The sequence below is a fragment of the Ornithorhynchus anatinus genome, chromosome 4, assembly GCF_004115215.2.
Source record: "Ornithorhynchus anatinus isolate Pmale09 chromosome 4, mOrnAna1.pri.v4, whole genome shotgun sequence".
NCBI lineage: Eukaryota > Metazoa > Chordata > Mammalia > Monotremata > Ornithorhynchidae > Ornithorhynchus > Ornithorhynchus anatinus.
Window position 1 is genome coordinate 93883804 of NC_041731.1, and position 19640 is coordinate 93903443.

Genomic DNA, 19640 nt, shown 5'->3' on the forward strand with positions numbered 1-19640 from the left:
CACACCCACAGATATATTTCTCTCAGGTTCCATGAGAGGGAAAGAAGCAAGAGAGGAATCTCCCCTGCTCCTTTTCTTTGGCTCTCCCATCTTTCCCAGCAGCATCTCAAGAGGAGATCTCCCATCTTCTCTCAAAATCTACCCTTTCCACCTGCACCTCCATCCTCATCCCTTTGCACATTATCAACATACTTGCCTCCTCCCTTCTGCTCTCCCTGACCATTATCTTCATTCATTCATTCAACAGTATTTATTGAGCGCTTACTATGTGCAGAGCACTGTACTAAGCGCTTGGAATGTACAAATCGGTATCTTCAACCGTTCACCCTCCAAAAGCTTCTTCCCCACTACTCTCAAATATTCTCATGTCTCCCACTCCTAAAAAAAACAACCCTCTGTTGACCCAGTGGCTCCCTCCAGTTACCTCCCCCTCTGTCTCCTACCATTCCTCTCCAAGCTCCTTGAGTGCCTCGTCTACACCCGCTGTCCCAATTTCCTCTCCTCCAGTTCTCTCCTTGATCTGTTCCAAAGTGGTTTCCACTCCCTTCACTCCATGGAAACTGCCCTCTAAAAGGTCACCAATAACCACCTTCTTGCCAAATCTGACCACTTCCACACCATCCTAATCCTCCTCGACCTCTCAGCTGCCTCTGACACCGTCAACCAACCCCCTTCTCCTGAAAATGTCATCTAATCTTGGCTTCGCTGACTCTCCTCTCCTGGTTCTCTTCTTATCTCTCTGGCCGCTCATTCTCAGTCACTTTTGTGGACTCCTCTGTGGCTTTCCACTCTCTGTGGCAATCCCTCAGGGGTCAGTTCTGGGTTTCTTTCTGTACTCCAACTACACCCACTCCCTGAGAGAACTCATCTGCTCCGACAGCTTCAACTTCCATCTTTTTGTGACTAATTCCCAAATCCACCTCCCCGGCCCTGACCTCTCACCTCCTCTGCAGTCTCACATTTCTTCCTGCGTTCAGGACATCTCTATTAACCCCAGCTCCACCACATATCTGCTGTGTGACCTTGGACAAGCCACTTAATTTCTCTGTGCCTCCGTTACCTCATCTGTAAAATGGGGGATAAGAGTGTGAGCCCCATGTGGGGCAGGGACTGTGTCCGACCTGATTATCTTATATCTACCCCAGTACTTAGAAAAATGCTTGGCACAAAGGATGCGCTTAACAAGTACCATAATAATTATTATAATTACTTTGAAGTCCTGCCAAAATAAGAAACTTAACATGTCCAAAACAGAACTCATCGTTCCATGCGAACCCTATCCCCCCGTCTTTCCCTTCACTGTAGAAATCAATCAATCAATCACTGGTAGTAATAGAGCGCTAACCGTGTACTAAACATTTGGGAGACTACCTTATCAGCTCTGTTACAGACACCTTCCCTGTCCACAGCAAGCTTACAGTCTAAAGGATGATCTGTGGAGCGGTGTGGCGTGGGGGAGAGGCTGGAGACCGGGAGACCAGTAAGGTGACTGATATATCAGTCTGCCCAAGGAACAGGCTTGGTGGGAGCTGTTGGGTTCGAGAGGGGAAGTGAAGGATCCACGAGATGCCTTATTGCAGGAACTGGCAGAATTTGGCAGTAAATCGAAGGTGAGAGTTGAAAAGAAGTGAGGAGTTGAAAGACGGTGACGTCGAGGTTGCGGAACAAGCTTGGTGGGAGCTGTTGGGTTCGAGAGGGGAAGGGAAGGATCCACGAGATGCCTTATTGGAGGAACTGGCAGACTTTGGCAGTAAATCGAAGGTGAGAGTTGAAAAGAAGTGAGGAGTTGAAAGATGGTGACGTCGAGGTTGCGGAACAAGCTTGGTGGGAGCTGTTGGGTTCGAGAGGGGAAGGGAAGGATCCACGAGATGCCTTATTGGAGGAACTGGCAGACTTTGGCAGTAAATCGAAGGTGAGAGTTGAAAAGAAGTGAGGAGTTGAAAGACGGTGACGTCGAGGTTGTGGGGCTTCTGGGATGGGGAGGGTGATAGTCTTATCAACTGAGATGATAACAGTAGTGTTTATAAAACAACTTCTCTGTGCCTCAGTTACCTCATCTGTAAAATGGGGATTAAGACTGGGAGCCTCATGTGGGACAACCTGATTCCCCTGTGTCTACCCCAGCGCTTAGAACAGTGCTCGGCACATAGTTAAGCGCTTAACAAATACCAACATAGTAGGAGTAACTCCCCTCTCAGGGTCACACCTGGAGTTTCCAGTCCACTACCAATCTCGATGACGGGAGAGAGAGTAAAGTTCCTAGCTTGGACAATGGCTAGCGTGTGGCGGGCCATCTGCTATAAGTCAAAACTCACCCGTGCTGGGCAACAGCGGCACGGGAGAGAGTCGAGGGCAGAGGCTCAAGGTGACTGCGCGGAAGGAGGCGATGGTAAACCACCTCTGGATTTTGACCAAGAAAACTCCACGGCTTACGCTACCAACTGCAGGTGGAGACGGGACATTTTGGGATAGTCTATGGCGTCGCGATGGGTAGGAGACGACTTGATAGCATAAGACAAGGAATAGTAACAGGGCCTGGAGGGAGCTCTACCTTCCTTCACAGTTTTATTGAAGGCGCATCTTTTCCAAGGGCCTTCCCTTTCTAAGCCCTCTTTTCCTTTTCTTCCATTCCCTTCCACGGCGCCGACTTGCTCCCTTTATTCAACCCTCTCCCAGCCCCACAGCACATGTACATATCTATAATTGTATTTATTTATATTGTCTGTCTTCCCCTCTAGACTGTGAGCTCGTTGGGGGCAGGGAATGTGTCTGTTATATTGTTATACCCTACTCTCCCAAGTGCTTAGTGTATTTGTATTTGTACTTGCTTAAGAGAAGCCGTGTGGCTTAGTGGAAAGAACACCGGTTTAGGAGTCACAGGTCGTGGGTTCTAATCCCGGCTCCGCCACTTGTCTCAGCTGTGTGATTTTGGGCACGCCATTTCACTTCTCGGTGCCTCAGTTACCTCATCTGCAAAACGGGGATGAAAACTGTGAGCCCCACTTGGGACGACATGATAAACGTATATCTCCCCTAGAGCGTAGAACTGTACTTGGCACAGAGTTCTTTTTTTTTCCCTTTTTAGCGTGGTTAGTGGAAAGAGCCTGGGCTTGGGAGTCAGAGGTCATGGGTTCTACTCCAACCTCCGCCGCTTGTCAGATGTGTGACTTTGGGCAAGTAACTAGCCTTCTCTGTGCCTCAGTTACCTTATCTGTAAAATGGGGATTAAAATTGTGAACCTGATGTGGGACAACCTGATCATCTTGTATGCCCCCAGGGCTTAGAACAGTGCTTTGCACATAGTAAGCGCTTAACAAATATTATTACTACTCTGCACACAGTAAGAGCTCAATAAGTACAACTGACTGACTGATTAAGCACTGGAGGAGAATACACAGGTGGAAATTAAACATGATCCCTGACCCTTGGGGGCACTCACAATCTAAGACCTGCATTAAAAGAGTAAGGACTACTAATAAAAGTGAAAATATTCACTATCACCAAACAAATACTTATGCATTTTTTCAGGTTAGACCTGAGAAGAATACATAATAATAACAGTGATGGCATTTGTTAAGCGCTTACTATGTGCAAAGCACCATTTCAAGCGCTGGGGGGGATACAAGGTGATCAGGTTGTCTCACGTGGGGCCCACGGTCTTAATCCCCATTTTCCACGAGGTAACTGAGGCACAGAGAAGTGAAGTGACTTGCCTGAAGTCACACAGCCGACAAGCGGCGGAGTCGGAATTAGAACCCATGACCTATTCTGACTCCCAGGCACGGGCTCTTTCCACTGAGCCACGCTGCTTCTCTTAGAATCATCAGAATCATACTGGGATTGAAGGAGTTAACACCATTTTTGCAAAGTTCATCTTCTGCACAAAGAGTTATTAAATTCTTTCACCATAAAATACCAGTCCAGACCAAAAAAGAACCCACTGAAAACCAAAGATGCCTGCCTTAATAATAAAACTCATTCTCATCTAAAAACTGGCACAGTACTATAACCTCAAGAATGGGATTTTGGGGGAAAGATATCATTTCAACTGTTTTAAAGATGGTAAAATTAGGAAGAGTAATTTAGGGAGAAATCTAAGTAGTTCTGTTATAGATATGCTGCTCTCATGAGGATTACATAAATAAAATTTACAATTTTTAGCCAAAATGCCTGAGGTCAGAAAGATTTAAAAGCTTCCCTGCTCCTCATAAAATTCTCTAAGCTCCTTATGACCAAGATGGTCTATACCTACTCCTCTGTACCGTTACTTATGTACATCACTTTTGTACATCCACAGCATTTACTCAATTCAATCATATTTACTGAGTGCTTACTGTGTGCAAAGCACTGTACAAAGTGCTTATGTACATCCATAGCACTTATGTACATATCTGTAATTTACTTATTTATATTAATTTCTGTCTCCCTTCTAGACTGTAAGCTCATTGTGGGCAGAAAATGTGTCTGTTAATTGCTGTTATACTATATTCTCCCAAGCACTTAGTAGAGTGCTCTGCACACAGTAAGCGCTCAATAAATACAACAAGGTACAGTGCTCTGCTCCTAGTTAGCATTCAATAAATACCAGTGATTGGTTGATAAGATGAATTTTAAACAAAGATAACGATGAGTCACCCAAATTCAACAGTCTTGCTTTCTATTTCCCAGGAGTTAAAAATTGTGATAATTGCTGAAATTGAGTACATCAGGATTTTTTAAAATCGTTTATCTCATCTGACCTTGACATTTCAGTCATTTCATCTGTGAAATAGGGTAACACTTGACTCGCACTTATTGCAGAATACTGGCCGACGTGACAGTTAATTCAGATAGCATATAGGTATCAAATGTCATAGATTTGCCTTTACCCTACTAAAAGAGTACCCAAATGCCAATAAATTTTATGAATCATGCCTCAGTTCTACCTGGAGCCCAGTGACATGAGTACAGTGGCACCTGGGTGCAAGTGGGAGAAAGTTCAAACACAAACACAATACAGCAACACGTCTCCTATCCAAAAAAAATTAAAATCCCTCAAAATTTAGATCTGCTATTTAGTTCAATCTAAAGCTCTCATATCCTGAACAATCCTAGAGTCACTTAGAAACATTGTGTTCTGTTTTAATATGAAACCGTAAGATTCATTTGGGGGAGATCTTAATTTCTATTTTCAAGCACCTATTCAAAAGGCCAGCTTAGAATTCCTGCCTTTAAAAGCTACGACGAATACGCTCCGATAACAGCTCCTTACAATAAAGCACACATGCCACGGGCAAAGGAGGTGTGCACAATGGATTGGCATGGAATTCCGTCTGGATCCTTTCCTCTGCTGACCCATCTACGCTCATCTGTTGTGAGTCAAAAAAAAATCCTTCTTAAAAGAGCATCCATTGACAATTCCAGCACTGAAAAGGGTACTTAGGAAGAAAAGCCGCTGCCTGGAAGCAAACCCAAAGCAATTTCAGTTTTAACAACATTCATTCATTCATTCATTCATTCAATAGTATTTATTGAGCGCTTACTATGTGCAGAGCACTGTACTAAGCGCTTGGGATGAACAAGTCGGTAACAGATAGAGACGGTCCCTGCCGTTTGATGGACATACGGTCTAATCGGGGGAGATGGACAGACAAGAACAGTGGCGATAAATAGAGTCGAGGGGAAGAACATCTCGTAAAAACAATGGCGACTAAATAGAATCGAGGCGATGTACAATTCATTAACAAAATAAATAGGGTAATGGAAATATATACAGTTGAGTGGACGAGTACAGTGCTGTGGGGATGGGAAGGGAGAGGTGGAGGAGCAGAGGGAAAAGGGGAAAAAGAGGGTTTAGCTGCGGAGAGGTAAAGGGGGGGTGGCAGAGGGAGTAGAGGGAGAAGGGGAGCTCAGTCTGGGAAGGCCTCTCGGAGGAGGTGAGGTTTAAGTAGGGTTTCGAAGAGGGGAAGAGAATCAGTTTGGCGGAGGTGAGGAGGGAGGGCGTTCCAGGACCGCGGGAGGACGTGGCCCGGGGGTCGACGGCGGGACGGGCGAAACCGAGGGACGGTGAGGAGGTGGGTGGCGGAGGAGCGGAGTGGGCGGTGGAAAGAGAGAAGGGAGGAGAGGTAGGAAGGGCCGAGGTGATGGAGAGCCTCGAAGCCTAGAGTGAGGAGTTTTTGTTTGGAGCGGAGGTCGATAGGCAACCACTGGAGTTGTTTAAGAAGGGGAGTGACATGCCCAGACCGTTTCTGCAGGAAGATGAGCCGGGCAGCGGAGTGAAGAATAGACTGGAGCGGGGCGAGAGAGGAGGCCAAGTACCTTCTTTCATTCATTCAATAGTATTTATTGAGCGCTTACTATGTGCAGAGCACCATTCTGGCATTCATTCATTCATTCAATCGTATTTATTGAGCGCTTACTGTGCACAGAGCACTGTACTGGCTTGAGCATTAAGCGATCACAGCAAGTGACGTCTACACAAATTTACTATCGGTCATTGATGGTATTTACTGAGCACTTAACTGTGTGCAGAACACTTGTACGAAGTGCTTGGGACAATAGGACCATTCTGGCTTGAGGAGCAAGCGATCACGGCGAGTAACGCCCAGGCGTAAAGAGACTAACATTTTGGTAAGGATGATTTGGTTGAATTTCATCCATACCACTGCAACGTTTAAGTGTTTCAAACATATATCCTATTCCAGTTTTGCTTTTAATGTTATCTGTTAAACGCTTACTTTGTGTAAGGATTGTCTCTATTTGTTGCCAAATTGTACTTTTCAAACACTTGGTACAGTGCTCTGCACACAAATGTTCAATACGATTGAATGAATACGTGCCAGGCACTCTACTAAGTGCTGGGGTACATACAAATAAATCAGGTTGGACACAGTCCCTTTCCCAAATGGGACTCTCAGTCTTAAATATTCTTTTACAAATGAGGTAACTGAGGCGTAGTGAAGTGATTTGTCCAAGGTCACATTGCACTTAAGTGCTTGTGTCAGGATTAGGTCCCTCTAACTGCAAAGATCATGCTCTATCCTCTAAGTCATGCTGCTTCTCTATGCTGCTCCCTTACGTTCCTGCTTCTATTTCATTAAGGATTTGATTGATGACAATTTCAGAAGATCTCAATATAATATTATTTTCCTTTGGAAGAACTAGTAATACCTGAATTTAAATGCCTGGATTTCGTGACATGCCCACCGTATCCTCATTTTCACATATATAATTTTAAATCACTTAAATGGACAGAGGCATTACTCACATGGAATTCTTATACACAGAAAGTCACTAACTTCAATCAGGTAATCAATCATAATTAGTGAGTGCTTACTGCGTGCAGAGTATCGTACTAAGTGCTTGGGAGAGTATATGCAGAGTTGGTAGACACTTTCTCTAACCCCAAGGAGCTTACAGTCTAGGGGGGAGACAGACATCAATATAAATATATAAATTACGAATACATAGACAAGTGCTGTGGGGCTAAGGGTGAAATGGATATCAACTGCTATAAGGGTACAGATCCAAGGGCATAGGTGACCCAGAGGGGAAAGGGAGTAAGGGAAAAGAGGGATTAATTGAGGAAGGCCTACAGGAGGAGATGTGATTTTAATAAGGCTTTGAAGATGGGGAGAGTGGTGGTCTTCGTATATGGAGGGGGAGGGAGTTCCAGGTCAGAGGGAGGACGAGTCCAGGGGTCGACAGCAAGAGAGATGAGACTGAGGCAGGGTGAGCTGGTTGGCGTTAGAGGAGCGAAGCGTGCGGACTGGGTTGTAGCAGGAAATCAGCGAGGTAAGATAGGAGAGGGCAGGCCGACTGAGTGCTTTAAAGCCAACGGCAAAGCGTTTCCGTTTGATGCGGAGGTTCTTGAGGAGTGGGGAAACATGGGCTGAATTTCTTTGGTGAAAAACGATCCAGGCAGCAGAGTAAAGTAAGGACTGGAGTGGGGAGACAGAGGAGGTAGGGAGGAGGCCGATGCCGTAATCAAGGCAGGAAAGGATAAGTGCTTGGATCAACACAGTGGCAGTTTGGATGGAGAGGAAAGGGTGGATTCTAGCGATGTTGTGAACACAGAACCCACAGGATTTGGTGACAGATTAAATACGTGGGTTGAATGACAGAGATGTATTGAGGAAAATGAGAGGGTATGGGTTTGAGAGACAGGGAGGGCAGTGGTATTGCCCATAGTGATGGGGAATACAGGGAAAAGGCAGGGTTTGGGTGGGAAGGTGAAGAGTTCTGTTTTGGACATGTTAGGTCGTCGGCAGGACAACTGGGTAGAGATGTCCTGAAGGCAGGAGGAATTATGAGGTTGCAAAGAAGGAGAGAGGTCAGAGCTGGAGGGGTACATTCGATTAGACTGTAAGCCCGTCAAACGGCAGGGACTGTCTCTATCTGTTGCCAACTTGTTCATCCCAAGCGCTTAGTACAGTGCTCTGCACATAGTAAGCGCTCAATAAATACTATTGAATGAATGAATGAATGAATTTGGGAATCTTCCACGTAGAGATGGTAGTTGAAGCCGTGGGAGCAAATCAGCTCTCCGAGGGAATGGGTGTAGATGGAGAACGGAAGGACCCAGAACTGACCCTAGAGGGATTCTCACATTTAAGGAGTGGGAGACGGGAGGAGAAGCCTGTGAAAAAGACTGAGAATGAGCAGCCAGAGAAATAGAAGGAGAAGCAGGAGAGGATGGTATCACTGAAGCCAAAGTTGGATACTGTTTCAAGGAGAAGAGGGTGGTCCAGAATATCAAAGGCAGCTGAGAGGCCGAGGAGGATTAAGATGGAGTAGAGGCTGCGGGCCTCATGTGGGACAAGGATGGTGTCCATCCTGATTAATCCGAATCGACCCCAGCCCCTAAAATAGTGCTCGACACACAGAGAGTGTTTAACACCCTAACAATAATAATATAGAGCCAGCTGGATTTGGCAAGAAGGTGACAGAGAGGGTGGTTTCTGTGGAATGAAGGGGGCAGAAACCAGATTGGAGCAGTCGAGGAAAAACTGGAAGAGAGGAGATGGAAGCAGTGGATGTGGGCACCTTGCTCAACTAGGTGCTGGGAGAGAGATGGGGCAATAACTGGAGGGAGCCCTGGGAGGGGTCTTTTTAGGTGAGGGGAGACACGAGCACGTTTGAAAGCGGTGGGGAAGAAGCCGCCCGAGAGCGAACGGTTGAAGACGGCAGTCCGGGAGAGAAGGAGAGAGGGGGAGAGTGTTCGGATAAGGGATGGGGTCGGACACGCAGAAGCTGGGAGTAGAAGTTGAGAGGAGGCGGGAAAGCTTTTGCAATACTACTGGGAAAGATGGGTGAGTCAGAGGGCGAAGGAGGGAGGGAACGGAGAGAAGCAGGGGAGGTTGTAGGGAGATCACACTGGAGGGTTTCAATTTTCTCAAAGGAGGCAGCCAGGTCAATTGGGGAAAGTGATGACAGCGGTGGAGGGGGAAGGGACGGAGAGACAGAGGGTTTGATCGACAGGCAAAATTACTAGGATTCAGTGAATTGACATGATTGATGATGGGGCTCGTATCAATCGTATTTATTGAGCGCTTGCTATGTGTGGAGCAGTCTGGTTTTCAGACTGGTCTCTCTAGACTGTGAGCCCACTGTGGGTAGGGAGTCCCTCTATTTGGCTGCAGTGTACTACCCAAGCGCTTAGTACGGTGCTCTGCATACAGTAAGTGCTCAACAAATACGACTGAATGAGTGGATGAATCTATGAACTCTCTGTAACAGAAAAGCATCTTTCTTTAAAACCATTTCAGACACTAAGAGGAATTTTAAATGGATAATTGGTGGGTTTTTTCGCTATCTATAAAAAGGACCAAAAAGTTCATTCATTCATTCAACCTTATTTATTGTAATAATAATGTTGGTATTTGTTAAGCGCTTACTACTTGCAGAGCACTGTTCTATGCGCTGGGGTAGATACAGGGAATGAGGTTCTCCCATGTGAGGCTCACAGTCTTCACCCCCATTTTACACATGAGGGAACTGAGGCACAGAGAAGTGAAGTGACTTGCTCACGGTCACAGAGCTGACAAGGGGCAGAGTCGGGATACGAACCCATGACCTCTGACTCCCGAGCCCGGGCTCTTTCCACTATGCGCTTCCTGCGTGCAGAGTACAATGCACTAAGCGCTTGGGAGAGTACAATGCAGCAAAAAACAGACCCACAAAAAGTGTGCTCCTTTGCATGTTAAAGACAGTTGCAGAAGACACTGTCTCATTTTCCCTAAGACAATGAAAAAAGAGAAAAACAATTTTACTAGACCTGAAGTGGCATTCTCTAGCAGGCGAGAAAAACCTGCTAAACTACAAAGAAAAAGGAAAGGCATGATTAGCCCTCTTTGATCAAACAGCAGATAGCATATCTAATTACCTTGCTACCAAGGAAGACATGCATAAAGCCAGTTTAATACTCCACCCTCAACTCTTCCAAGTTTTCACAAGTCATGGCAGAAGATAATTTTTCTTTCACTACCAGAATGCTACTTAGAGGAATGTGAATTTAAAGGCTTACACTCTGAACTCCATTATTTATAAACACTGGTTTAAAGCTGTTTGATTCATCTCACTTGAGTCTCCAAAGCTTAAGTCAATCAGTGGCATTTATTGAGCACTTACCATGTGCACAGCACTGTACACTTGGGAGAATACACTCGACCAGAGTTGGTAGACATGTTCCCTGCCCACAAGATGCTTTCACTCAATCCATCCTACTTATCGAGCGCTTACCGCGTGGACAGCACCGTACTAGGCTTGGGAGAGTAGTCTTAGGCAAATGTATTATTTTTCAGTCTTTCCTCTTCCCCTTAAAAGTTGAATTTCTTCTGCACATATTTTTCTCCAGATGAAAATACTTACAAACCTGTTCGGATTGAGTAGGGAACAACTTGGATCTTTGATTTCCCACCCTATCTATCCTTCAAACTTTGCCTAACACCACATGACCTATACCTTTGCATCAGCCCTGTACCGATCGATCACACTTACTGAGTGTTTAGTGTGCAGAGCACTGCTCGAAGCGCTTGGGAGAGCACAACACGACAATGAAAGGGACACATTCCCCACCCACAGTGAGCTACACTCCAATTTTAAAAACTCTACAAAATTTCTTCTCTAGATTTCTGATTTTCTTCCCGCCTTACAGACACTAATGAAACCTGGTAAAACTACGTTATGTAACACGGTTGCGCTATTATTGCTAAACTCCTTTCCCGTCAAGTTATAGTTTGAACAGTCTTGCTGAGACTGGTCTATATTTAAGAGCGGGGGTTTGCAAAGAAAATTTTCCTGTGGCTGCACTTGTGACTATCTAGATACTGTAAAGGCTGTGGCACTTTAAAATTGGGCTAATAATGAAATCTATCAAGAACCCAAGTGGCCTTTTCAGTACCTTAAAGTGCACTCTGCAGCTTTTTAAGTACCTTTTTTTTTGGTTTTATTCCAGGTTCTCTGACTCTGTGTGAGACTCTTCGGCGGGCTCCAGTTGGAAACAGTGAGGAGTTCTTTCTTTGACCACTAAACGGATGGTTCACCGCATTAAAGCAATGCTCTAAGATAAGGAAGCTCACCATCCAAGGCCAAGTTGTTTTGCTCAAATACTGGTGCATTTCCCTTGATTGGAATGGCCCAGATGTACCCGTTTGGAACTTATTCCTACTAATAGGGGCGAGGGGGGAAGCAACTGCTTTCAGGGTGTCTCTCTTCTGCTTGGATCATTTCTATGGCAGCTGCCAAAGGAAACCTTGTAGGTTTTAGGGTTAATCTGGCAAGAACAGAACTCAGAACTCTTTGCTGAGCCTAAGCAAATCACTCTGGGGTTCATGACTAAGTAAATAGTAGAGGACTGAGGTATTATGCAACAGCCAATCCACTCTCCTAGGTGTGGATCTTCTCCCCTCTCCTCCTTGTCAAATTATCCCTGGCTTCAGATTTTGAGGACTGCAGATGTCACAGGGGAGAGGGTCCAAAAAGATGGTAAAGAGGAAACCTCAGAGTAGAGTGGACAAAGCACTGGACTCGTTTTCAGATTGACCAAACTAACTCTACGTGACCTTAGGCAAACTATAAAATGGGGATGATAATACCTACCACTCTCTGGGCAACCATTATGTGACTGTAAATGCGATATGTCAACATGCGGGGCAGGGAATAATAATAATAATGATGGTATTTGTTAAGCGCTATGTGCCAAGCACTGTTCTAAGCGCTGGAGGAGATATAAGGTAATCAGTTTGTCCCAGGCAGGGCTCACAGTCTTAATCCCCATTTTACAGATGAGGTAACTGAGGCCCAGAGAAGTTAAGTGACTTGCCCAAAGTCAAACAACTGACAAGTGGTGGAGCAGGGGATTAGAATCCATGACCTCTGACTCCCAAGCCCATGCTGTGAATGTGTCTGTCATGCACTTACTAATAATAACAATGGCATTTAAGCGCTTACTATGTGCAAAGCACTGTTCTAAGTGCTGGGGAGGATACAAGGGTGATCAGGTTGTCCCACGTGGGGCTCACAGTCTTAATCCCCATTTTACAGTTGAGAGAACTGAGGCACAGAGAAGTGACTTGCCCAAAGTCACACAGCTGACAAGCCGCAGAGCCAGGATTAGAACCCACGACCTCTGACTCCCAAGCCCCAGGCTCTTGCCCCTGGGCCACGCTGCTTCTCTACGGTGCTCTACAACAGCAAACGATCGATGCTAATGCAAATCCTAGTGGTTCTTAGTGTAATGACGGCATCTGTTAAGCGCTTACTATGTGCAAAGCACTGTTCTAAGCGCTGAGGAGGATACAAAGTGATCAGGCTGTCCCACGTGGGGCTCACAGTCTTCATCCCCATTTTACAGATGAGGAAACAAGCTCAGAGAAGTTAGGTGACTTGCCCAAAGACACACAGCTGACAAGCAGCCGAGCCAGGATTTGAATCCATGATCTCTGACTCCCCAGCCTGTGCTCTTTCCACTGAGCCACGCTGCTTTTCACAATTCTTTAACTGGGTTCAATTCTTCCATAAGTGGAAATTGAGGCTCTAGTGAAGTGCAGCTCTTAAAGCTCTCACTGTCATTAAAACTAAAAAAAAAAAAAATCTGGGTCAGCCAAGTCCCGATTCTATTTTTCCCACAAACAAGAATCTCCACTCTATATCCAATTTAACACGTTATCTCACAAATAACTTCTGCCTATGAGTTGTTCCCTACAGAAATCTTATCCTCTAAAGGAGACAGATAGTCTAATAAAAGTTCTAACACCTCCCACAATAACTCTCTCAATCCACCCTTCTTCCATCCCTTCCCTCAACTACCATTTTGGAGGGGTTTTTTGGCAAGTTTTCATGTTGAATCCAAAGAAGTTCTTCCCATATCCTAATTCCGAGACTTGAAGAAGTTAAATGCGCACAACGTGAGAGTAAAAGTTCCTGTCCTAGGATTTTTTATTTTTTTTTTGAGTGAAAAAGTACTGACGTGTTTTCAGTCATTAAAAAGGCGTGTGGGTCGAGGATTTTTGTGTTGAGGAGATGAATGAAAAGGCACGGATTTTGGCTGGGAATTCCGCCTGGGATTCAGGGAAGTGGATTTGGGCTTATTCTCATCTAGGAAGTAGGTGACTTTCACCTTTCACCTACACAAGGATAACAGGAACCTGGGGAGGAAGATAAATAAATTTCACGGAAAAGGATTTCGCCTGGCATGGCTTTCTCCCCTTCTAGACCGCAAACTTCTTGTGGGCAGGGAATGGGATTGTTGCTAATTCTGTTGGATTCTATCCTCCCAAGCGCTTAGCAGAGTGCTCTGCGCATCCTCTAGATTGTAAATTTCTTGGGAGTTAGGGAACCCGTCTACCAAGTGTTACCTGAGCTTGTTGTGGGCAGGGATTGTCACTCTTTAGCGCTGTATCGTACTTTCCCAAGTGCTCGGTCCAGTGCTCCGCACCCAGTAAGCGCTCAGCAAATACAATTGAGTGAATGAATGCTCTCCCAAGTGCTTAGGACAGTGCTCTGCACCCAAAAAAGTGCTCAATAAATACCACTGAATGATGGGCTTTGCAGAGCCAATTTACAAAGGGGGTCCCGAGGGGCTCCAGGCCTGGTGGGCAGCACGGTCCGCCCTCCTGGGCAGGGTAGGGGGGTGGACAGCTTGAGGGATTGACAGCTCATCATGCCAACTCTGACAAGGACCGACCCTCGGCTGCCCCTGCAGCCCCCACCCCAACCCTCATCCCCAGCTGGGGGGGGAGGGGGGGACCGGGATAGGGGTGGTGGAGAGGGATGGCGGGGGGGGGGGGAGGAGAAAGGGGGAGATGGGGAGAGGGAAATGGAAAGGGAGATGGGGAGGGGAAAGGGGGAAATGGGAAGATAGAGAAGGGAGATGGGGAGGGGGAAAAGGGAGATGGGGAGGGAGGAGGAGATGGGGAAAGGGAAATGGAAAAGGAAAATGGAAAAGGGAAATGGGGAAGGGGAGATGGGGAGAAGGGGAGAAGGGGAGATGGGGAGATGGGGAGAAGGGGAGAAGGGAAGGTAGAGATGAGGAGAGGAAATGGGGAGATGGGGAGAGGAAATGGGGGAGAGAGGGAAATGGGAAGGGGAAAGGGGGAGATGGGGAAAGGGAAAAGTGGGAAGGGGAGGGGGAAATGGGAAGGGAAGATGGGAAGGAAGAAATAGGAAAGGGAGATGGGGAGGAGGAAAAAGGGGAGATGGGGAGGGGGAAGGAGGAGATGAGCTGGGGGGAGGAGATGGGGAGGGGGAAATGGGAAGGGGAGAAAGGGAAGGGAAAGGGGGAGGTGGGGAGGAGAAAGGGGGAGGTGGGGAGGGGAAGATGGGGAGAGGAAAGGAGGAGACTGGGAGGGGGAGATGGGGAGGGGGAAGAGAAGATGGAAAGGGAGAGATGGGGAGGGGAAAGGGGGAGACAGGGAGGGGAAAGGAGGAGATGGGGAGGAGGAAATGGAAAGGGGAGCTGGGGAAGGGAAAGGGGGAGCCGGGGAGGGGAAAGGCAAAGATGAAGAGGGGTCCCCGGTGCATCCGGAGGCAGGGGAGGCCGTCCATCCCTCCAACCAGGCAGGGGCGGCTGTGTCGGGGAGAGCCCGGGGCTCCGGGCCGGACGGACGGACGGACGGCAGGGCAGCCTGGCACCCAAGCCGCCCTAGGACGGACGGGGCGCGCCGGGGCGCGCCGGGGCGCGGGGAGCCAGGCAGGGGACGGTCGGCCTACCCTTGGAGGTTGGGGGGGTGGGTTCGGCGTCTCCGGCGGTGCAGGAGGCAGAGCCCCAGGAAGGCGGCCCCCGCCAGGGCCGAGCGGCGCGCCGTCAGGTACTTGCTGTAGGCCGCCATGCCTCCTCGCCGCCGGCCGCGCAGCCCGCCCCGCCGCGGGGGACCCTGGGAGCCCGCGGGACGCCCACCCCCCGGGGGGCGGGGCCAGGACGAGGGGGCGGGGCCTCCCCCCCAGGGGAGACCTCCCATTGGCCGGCCGCCGCCGAGGCCCCGCCCCCGCGCGCCCCCGCGCGCCCCCGCGCGCCCCCGCGCGCCCCCGCGCGCCCCCGCGCGCCCCCGCCTCCCGGGGCCGCGCGCGTCTCGGGAGCGCGCCCGTTCGGCGTCGCGACGGCGCCTTGGCCTAACTCTTCCTTCCTTCATTCATTCATTCACTCATTCATTCATTCCTTCCTTCCTTCCTTCAATTCAATTCAATTCCTTCAATTCATTCCTTCATTCATTCAATAGTATTTATTGGGCGCTTACTATAATGTTGGTATTTGTTAAGCGCTTACTAGGTGCCGAGCACTATTCTAAGCGCTGGGGTAGACACAGGGGAAGCAGGTTGTCCCACGTGGGGCTCACAGTCTGCATCCCCATTTGACAGAGGAGGGAACTGAGGCACCGAGAATAATAATAATGTTGGTATTTGTTAAGCGCTTACTAGGTGCCGAGCACTGTTCTAAGCGCTGGGGTAGACACGGGGGAAGCAGGTTGTCCCACGTGGGGCTCACAGTCTTCATCCCCCTTTGACAGAGGAGGGAACTGAGACACCGAGAAGTGAAGTGACTTGCCCAAAGTCACACAGCTGACAAGTGGTAGAGCCGGGGTTCGAACCCATGACCTCTGACTCCAAAGCCCGTGCTCTTTCCAGGGAGCCACGCTGCTTACTATGTGCAGAGCACTGGACTAAGCGCTTGGAATGGACAAGTCGGCCACAGAGACAGTCCCTGCCCTTTGACGGCCTTACAGGCTAATCGGGGGAGACGGACAGACAAAGAACCATGACAATAAATAGAGTCAAGTAGTCACTCTGCCCCTCTCTGTTAATGATAATAAAGATAACGACGGCCTTTCTTTTCTGTTCATCAGAATAATGACATTAATAAGAATCATAACATTAATAAGAATAATAATGGTGGTGTTTGATAAGCGCTTACTATGTGCCAAGCGCTGTTTGACAATGGTGGCATTGGAGAAGCAGCGTGGCTCAGTGGAAGGAGCCCGGGCTTGGGAGTCAGAGGTCATGGGTTCGACTCCCCGCTCTGCCACTTGTCAGCTGGGGGACTGTGGGCAAGTCACTTCACTTCTCTGGGCCTCAGTTACCTCATCTGGAAAATGGGGATGAAGATTGTGAGCCTCACGTGGGACAACCTGATTAGCCTGTATCTACCCCAGTGCTTAGAACAGTGCTCTGCACATAGTAAGCGCTTAACAAATATCGACATTATTTATTATTAAGTGCTTACTATGTGCCAAGCCCTGTTCTAAGAGCTGGACGATCATGATGGCGGTTGTTAAGCGCTTACTATGTGCCAAGCACTGTTCTAAGAGCTGGATGATCATGGTGGCATTTGTTAAGCGCTTACTATGTGCCAAGCGCTCTTCTAAGAGCTGGACGATCATGATGGCAGTTGTTAAGCGCTTACTATCTGCCAAGCCCTGTCTAAGAGCTAGATGATCATGATGGCAGTTGTTAAGCGCTTACTATGTGCCAAGCGCTGTTCTAAGAGCCAGACGATCATGGTGGCATTTGTTAAGCGCTTACTATGTGCCAAGCGCTGTTCTAAGAGCCGGACGATTATGGTGGTATTTGTTAAGCGCTTACTATGTGCCAAACGCTGTTCTAAGAGCCGGATGATCACGGTGGCATTGGTTAAGCACTTACTATGTACCAAGCCCTGTCTAAGAGCTGTATGATAATGATGTCATCTGTTAAGTGCTTACTATGTGCCAAGCACTGTTCTAAGAGCCGGACAATAATGGTGGCATTTGTTAAGCGCTTACAAGAAGTCTTCCTCAACTAAAACACCTCCTCACCGTCCCCCATTCTCGCCTATCCCGTTGTCGACCCCCGGGCCACGTCCTCCCGCAGTCCCGGAACGCCCTCCCTCCTCACCTCCGCCAAACTCATTCTCTTCCCCTCTTCAAAACCCTACTTACAGCTCACCTCCTCCAAGAGGCCTTCCCACCCTGAGTTCCCCCTTTTCCCTCTGCTCCCCCTCTGCCCCCCCTTCACCTACCCTCAGCTAAGCCCTCTTTCCCCCCCTTTCCCTCTGCTCCTCCCTTTCTCCCTTCCCCTCCCCTCGGCACTGTACTGGTCCGCTCAACTGTATAGATCTTCATTACCCTATTTATTTTGTTAATGAGATGTGCATCCCCTTGATTCTATTTATTGCTATTGTTTTTGTCTGTCGGTCTCCCTCGATTAGACTGTAAGCCCGTCAGAGGACAAGGACTGTCTCTATCTGTTACCCATTTGTCCATTCCAAGCGCTTAGCACAGTGCTCTGCACATAGTAAGCACTCAATAAATACTATTGAATGAATGAACTATGTGCCAAGCGCTGTTCTAAGAGCCGGACGATCACGGTGGCAGTTGTTAAGCGCCTACTACGTGCCAAGCGCTGTTCTAAGAGCCGGTCAATCATGTTGGTATTTGTTAAGCGCTTACTATGTGCCAAGCGCTGTTCTAAGAGCTGGATGATAATGATGGCATTTGTTAAGTGCTTACTATGTGCAGAGCACTGTTCTAAGCGCTGGGGGGATACAAGGCGATCAGGTTGTCCCACGTGGGGCTCACAGTTTTCATCCCCATTTTACAGATGAGGTCACTGAGGCACAGAGAAGTGAAGTGACTTGCCCAAAGTCACACAGCTGGCAATAACATTAATAATGATGTTGGCATTTGTTAAGCGCTTACTATGTGCAGAGCACTGTTTTAAGCGCTGAGGGAGATACAGGGTCATCAGGTTGTCCCATGCGAGGCTCACAGTTTATCCCTATTTTACAGATGAGGGAACTGAGGCATCAAGAAGTGAAGTGACTTGCCCACAGTCACACAGCTGTCATGGCAGAGCCGGGATTCAAACCCATGACCTCTGACTCCCAAGCCCGGGCTCCTTCCACTGAGCCACGCTGCTTCTCTGAGCCACGCTGATGATAATAATAAGGGCATTTCTTAATCGCTGACTATATGCCAAACACTGTCCTAAGCGCTGGGGGGGGATACAAAGTGATGAGGTTGTCCTCACATGGGGCTCACGGTCTTCATCCCCATTTGACAGAGGAGGGAAACTGAGGCCCAGAGAAGTCAAGTGACTTTGCCCTCATTCGATCATATTGATTTAGCACCTATGTGCAGGGCACTGGACTAAGCGCTTGGAATAATGTTGGCACTTGTTAAACGCTTACTATGTGCAGAGCACTGTTCTAAGCGCTGGGGTAGATACAGGATCATCAGGTTGTCCCATGTGAGGCTCACAGTTAATCCCCATTTTACAGATGAGGTAACCGAGGCACAGAGAAGTTAAGTGACTTGCCCACGGTCACACAGCTGACAAGTGGCAGAGCAGGGATTCGAACCTATGACCTCTGACTTCCAAGCCCGGGCTCTTTTCCAATAATAACGATGGCATTTGGTGGTAATAATAATAACGATGGGATTTGTTAAGCACTTGCTATGTGGCAGGCGCTTTACTAAGCGTTGGTGTGGAGGCAAGCAAATACGGTGGGACACAGGCCCTGCCCCATGTGGGGCTCACAGTCTCAATCCCCATTTTACAGATGAGGTAACTGAGGTCCAGAGAAGTTAAGTGACTTACCCAATGACGACGGTATTTCATAATAATAATAACAACGGGATTTGTTAAACGCTTGCTATGTGCCAGGTGCTGTACTAAGTGCTGGGGTGGAGGCAAGCAAATCTGGTGGGACACAGCCCCTGCCCCATGTGGGGCTCACTGTCTCAATCGCCATTCTACAGATGAGGTCACTGAGGCCCAGAGAAGGGAAGTGACTTGCCCAAGGGCACACAGCAGACAACTGGCAGAGCCGGGATGAGAACCCATGGCCTTCTGACTCCCAGAGCACAGGCCTTGGGTGCTGCTTCCCACTTACTGTTCATTCATTCAGTTATTTATTGAGCGCTTACTGTGCGCAGAGCACTGTACTAAACACTTGGAATGTACAATTCAGCAACAGATAGAGACAATCCCTGCCCAACAACGGGCTCCCAGTCTAGACATGGGCTCCAAGTGCTCTTCTAAGCACTGGTAATGATGGCATTTGTTAAGCACTTACTATACACCCAGCACTGTTCTAAGAGCAAGGGTAGATACAAGATTATCAGGTTGTTCCAGATGGGGCTCACAGTCTTAATCCCCATTTTACAAATGAGGTCACTGAGGCCCAG

The 19640-nt window shown here is 48.1% G+C and overlaps 1 protein-coding gene across 1 annotated transcript in view; it reads right to left on the reverse strand.

The window, feature by feature from the left end:
- The window catches only part of ABCD3 (ATP binding cassette subfamily D member 3), an 89970-nt gene extending 74662 nt beyond the window's left edge, over positions 1-15308 (reverse strand). The window contains exon 1 of the mRNA XM_029062864.2: positions 15190-15308. Coding sequence (XP_028918697.1) covers positions 15190-15308 — 119 coding nt within the window. The remainder of the gene's footprint in view (positions 1-15189) is intronic.
- Positions 15309-19640: the final 4332 nt, after the last annotated feature.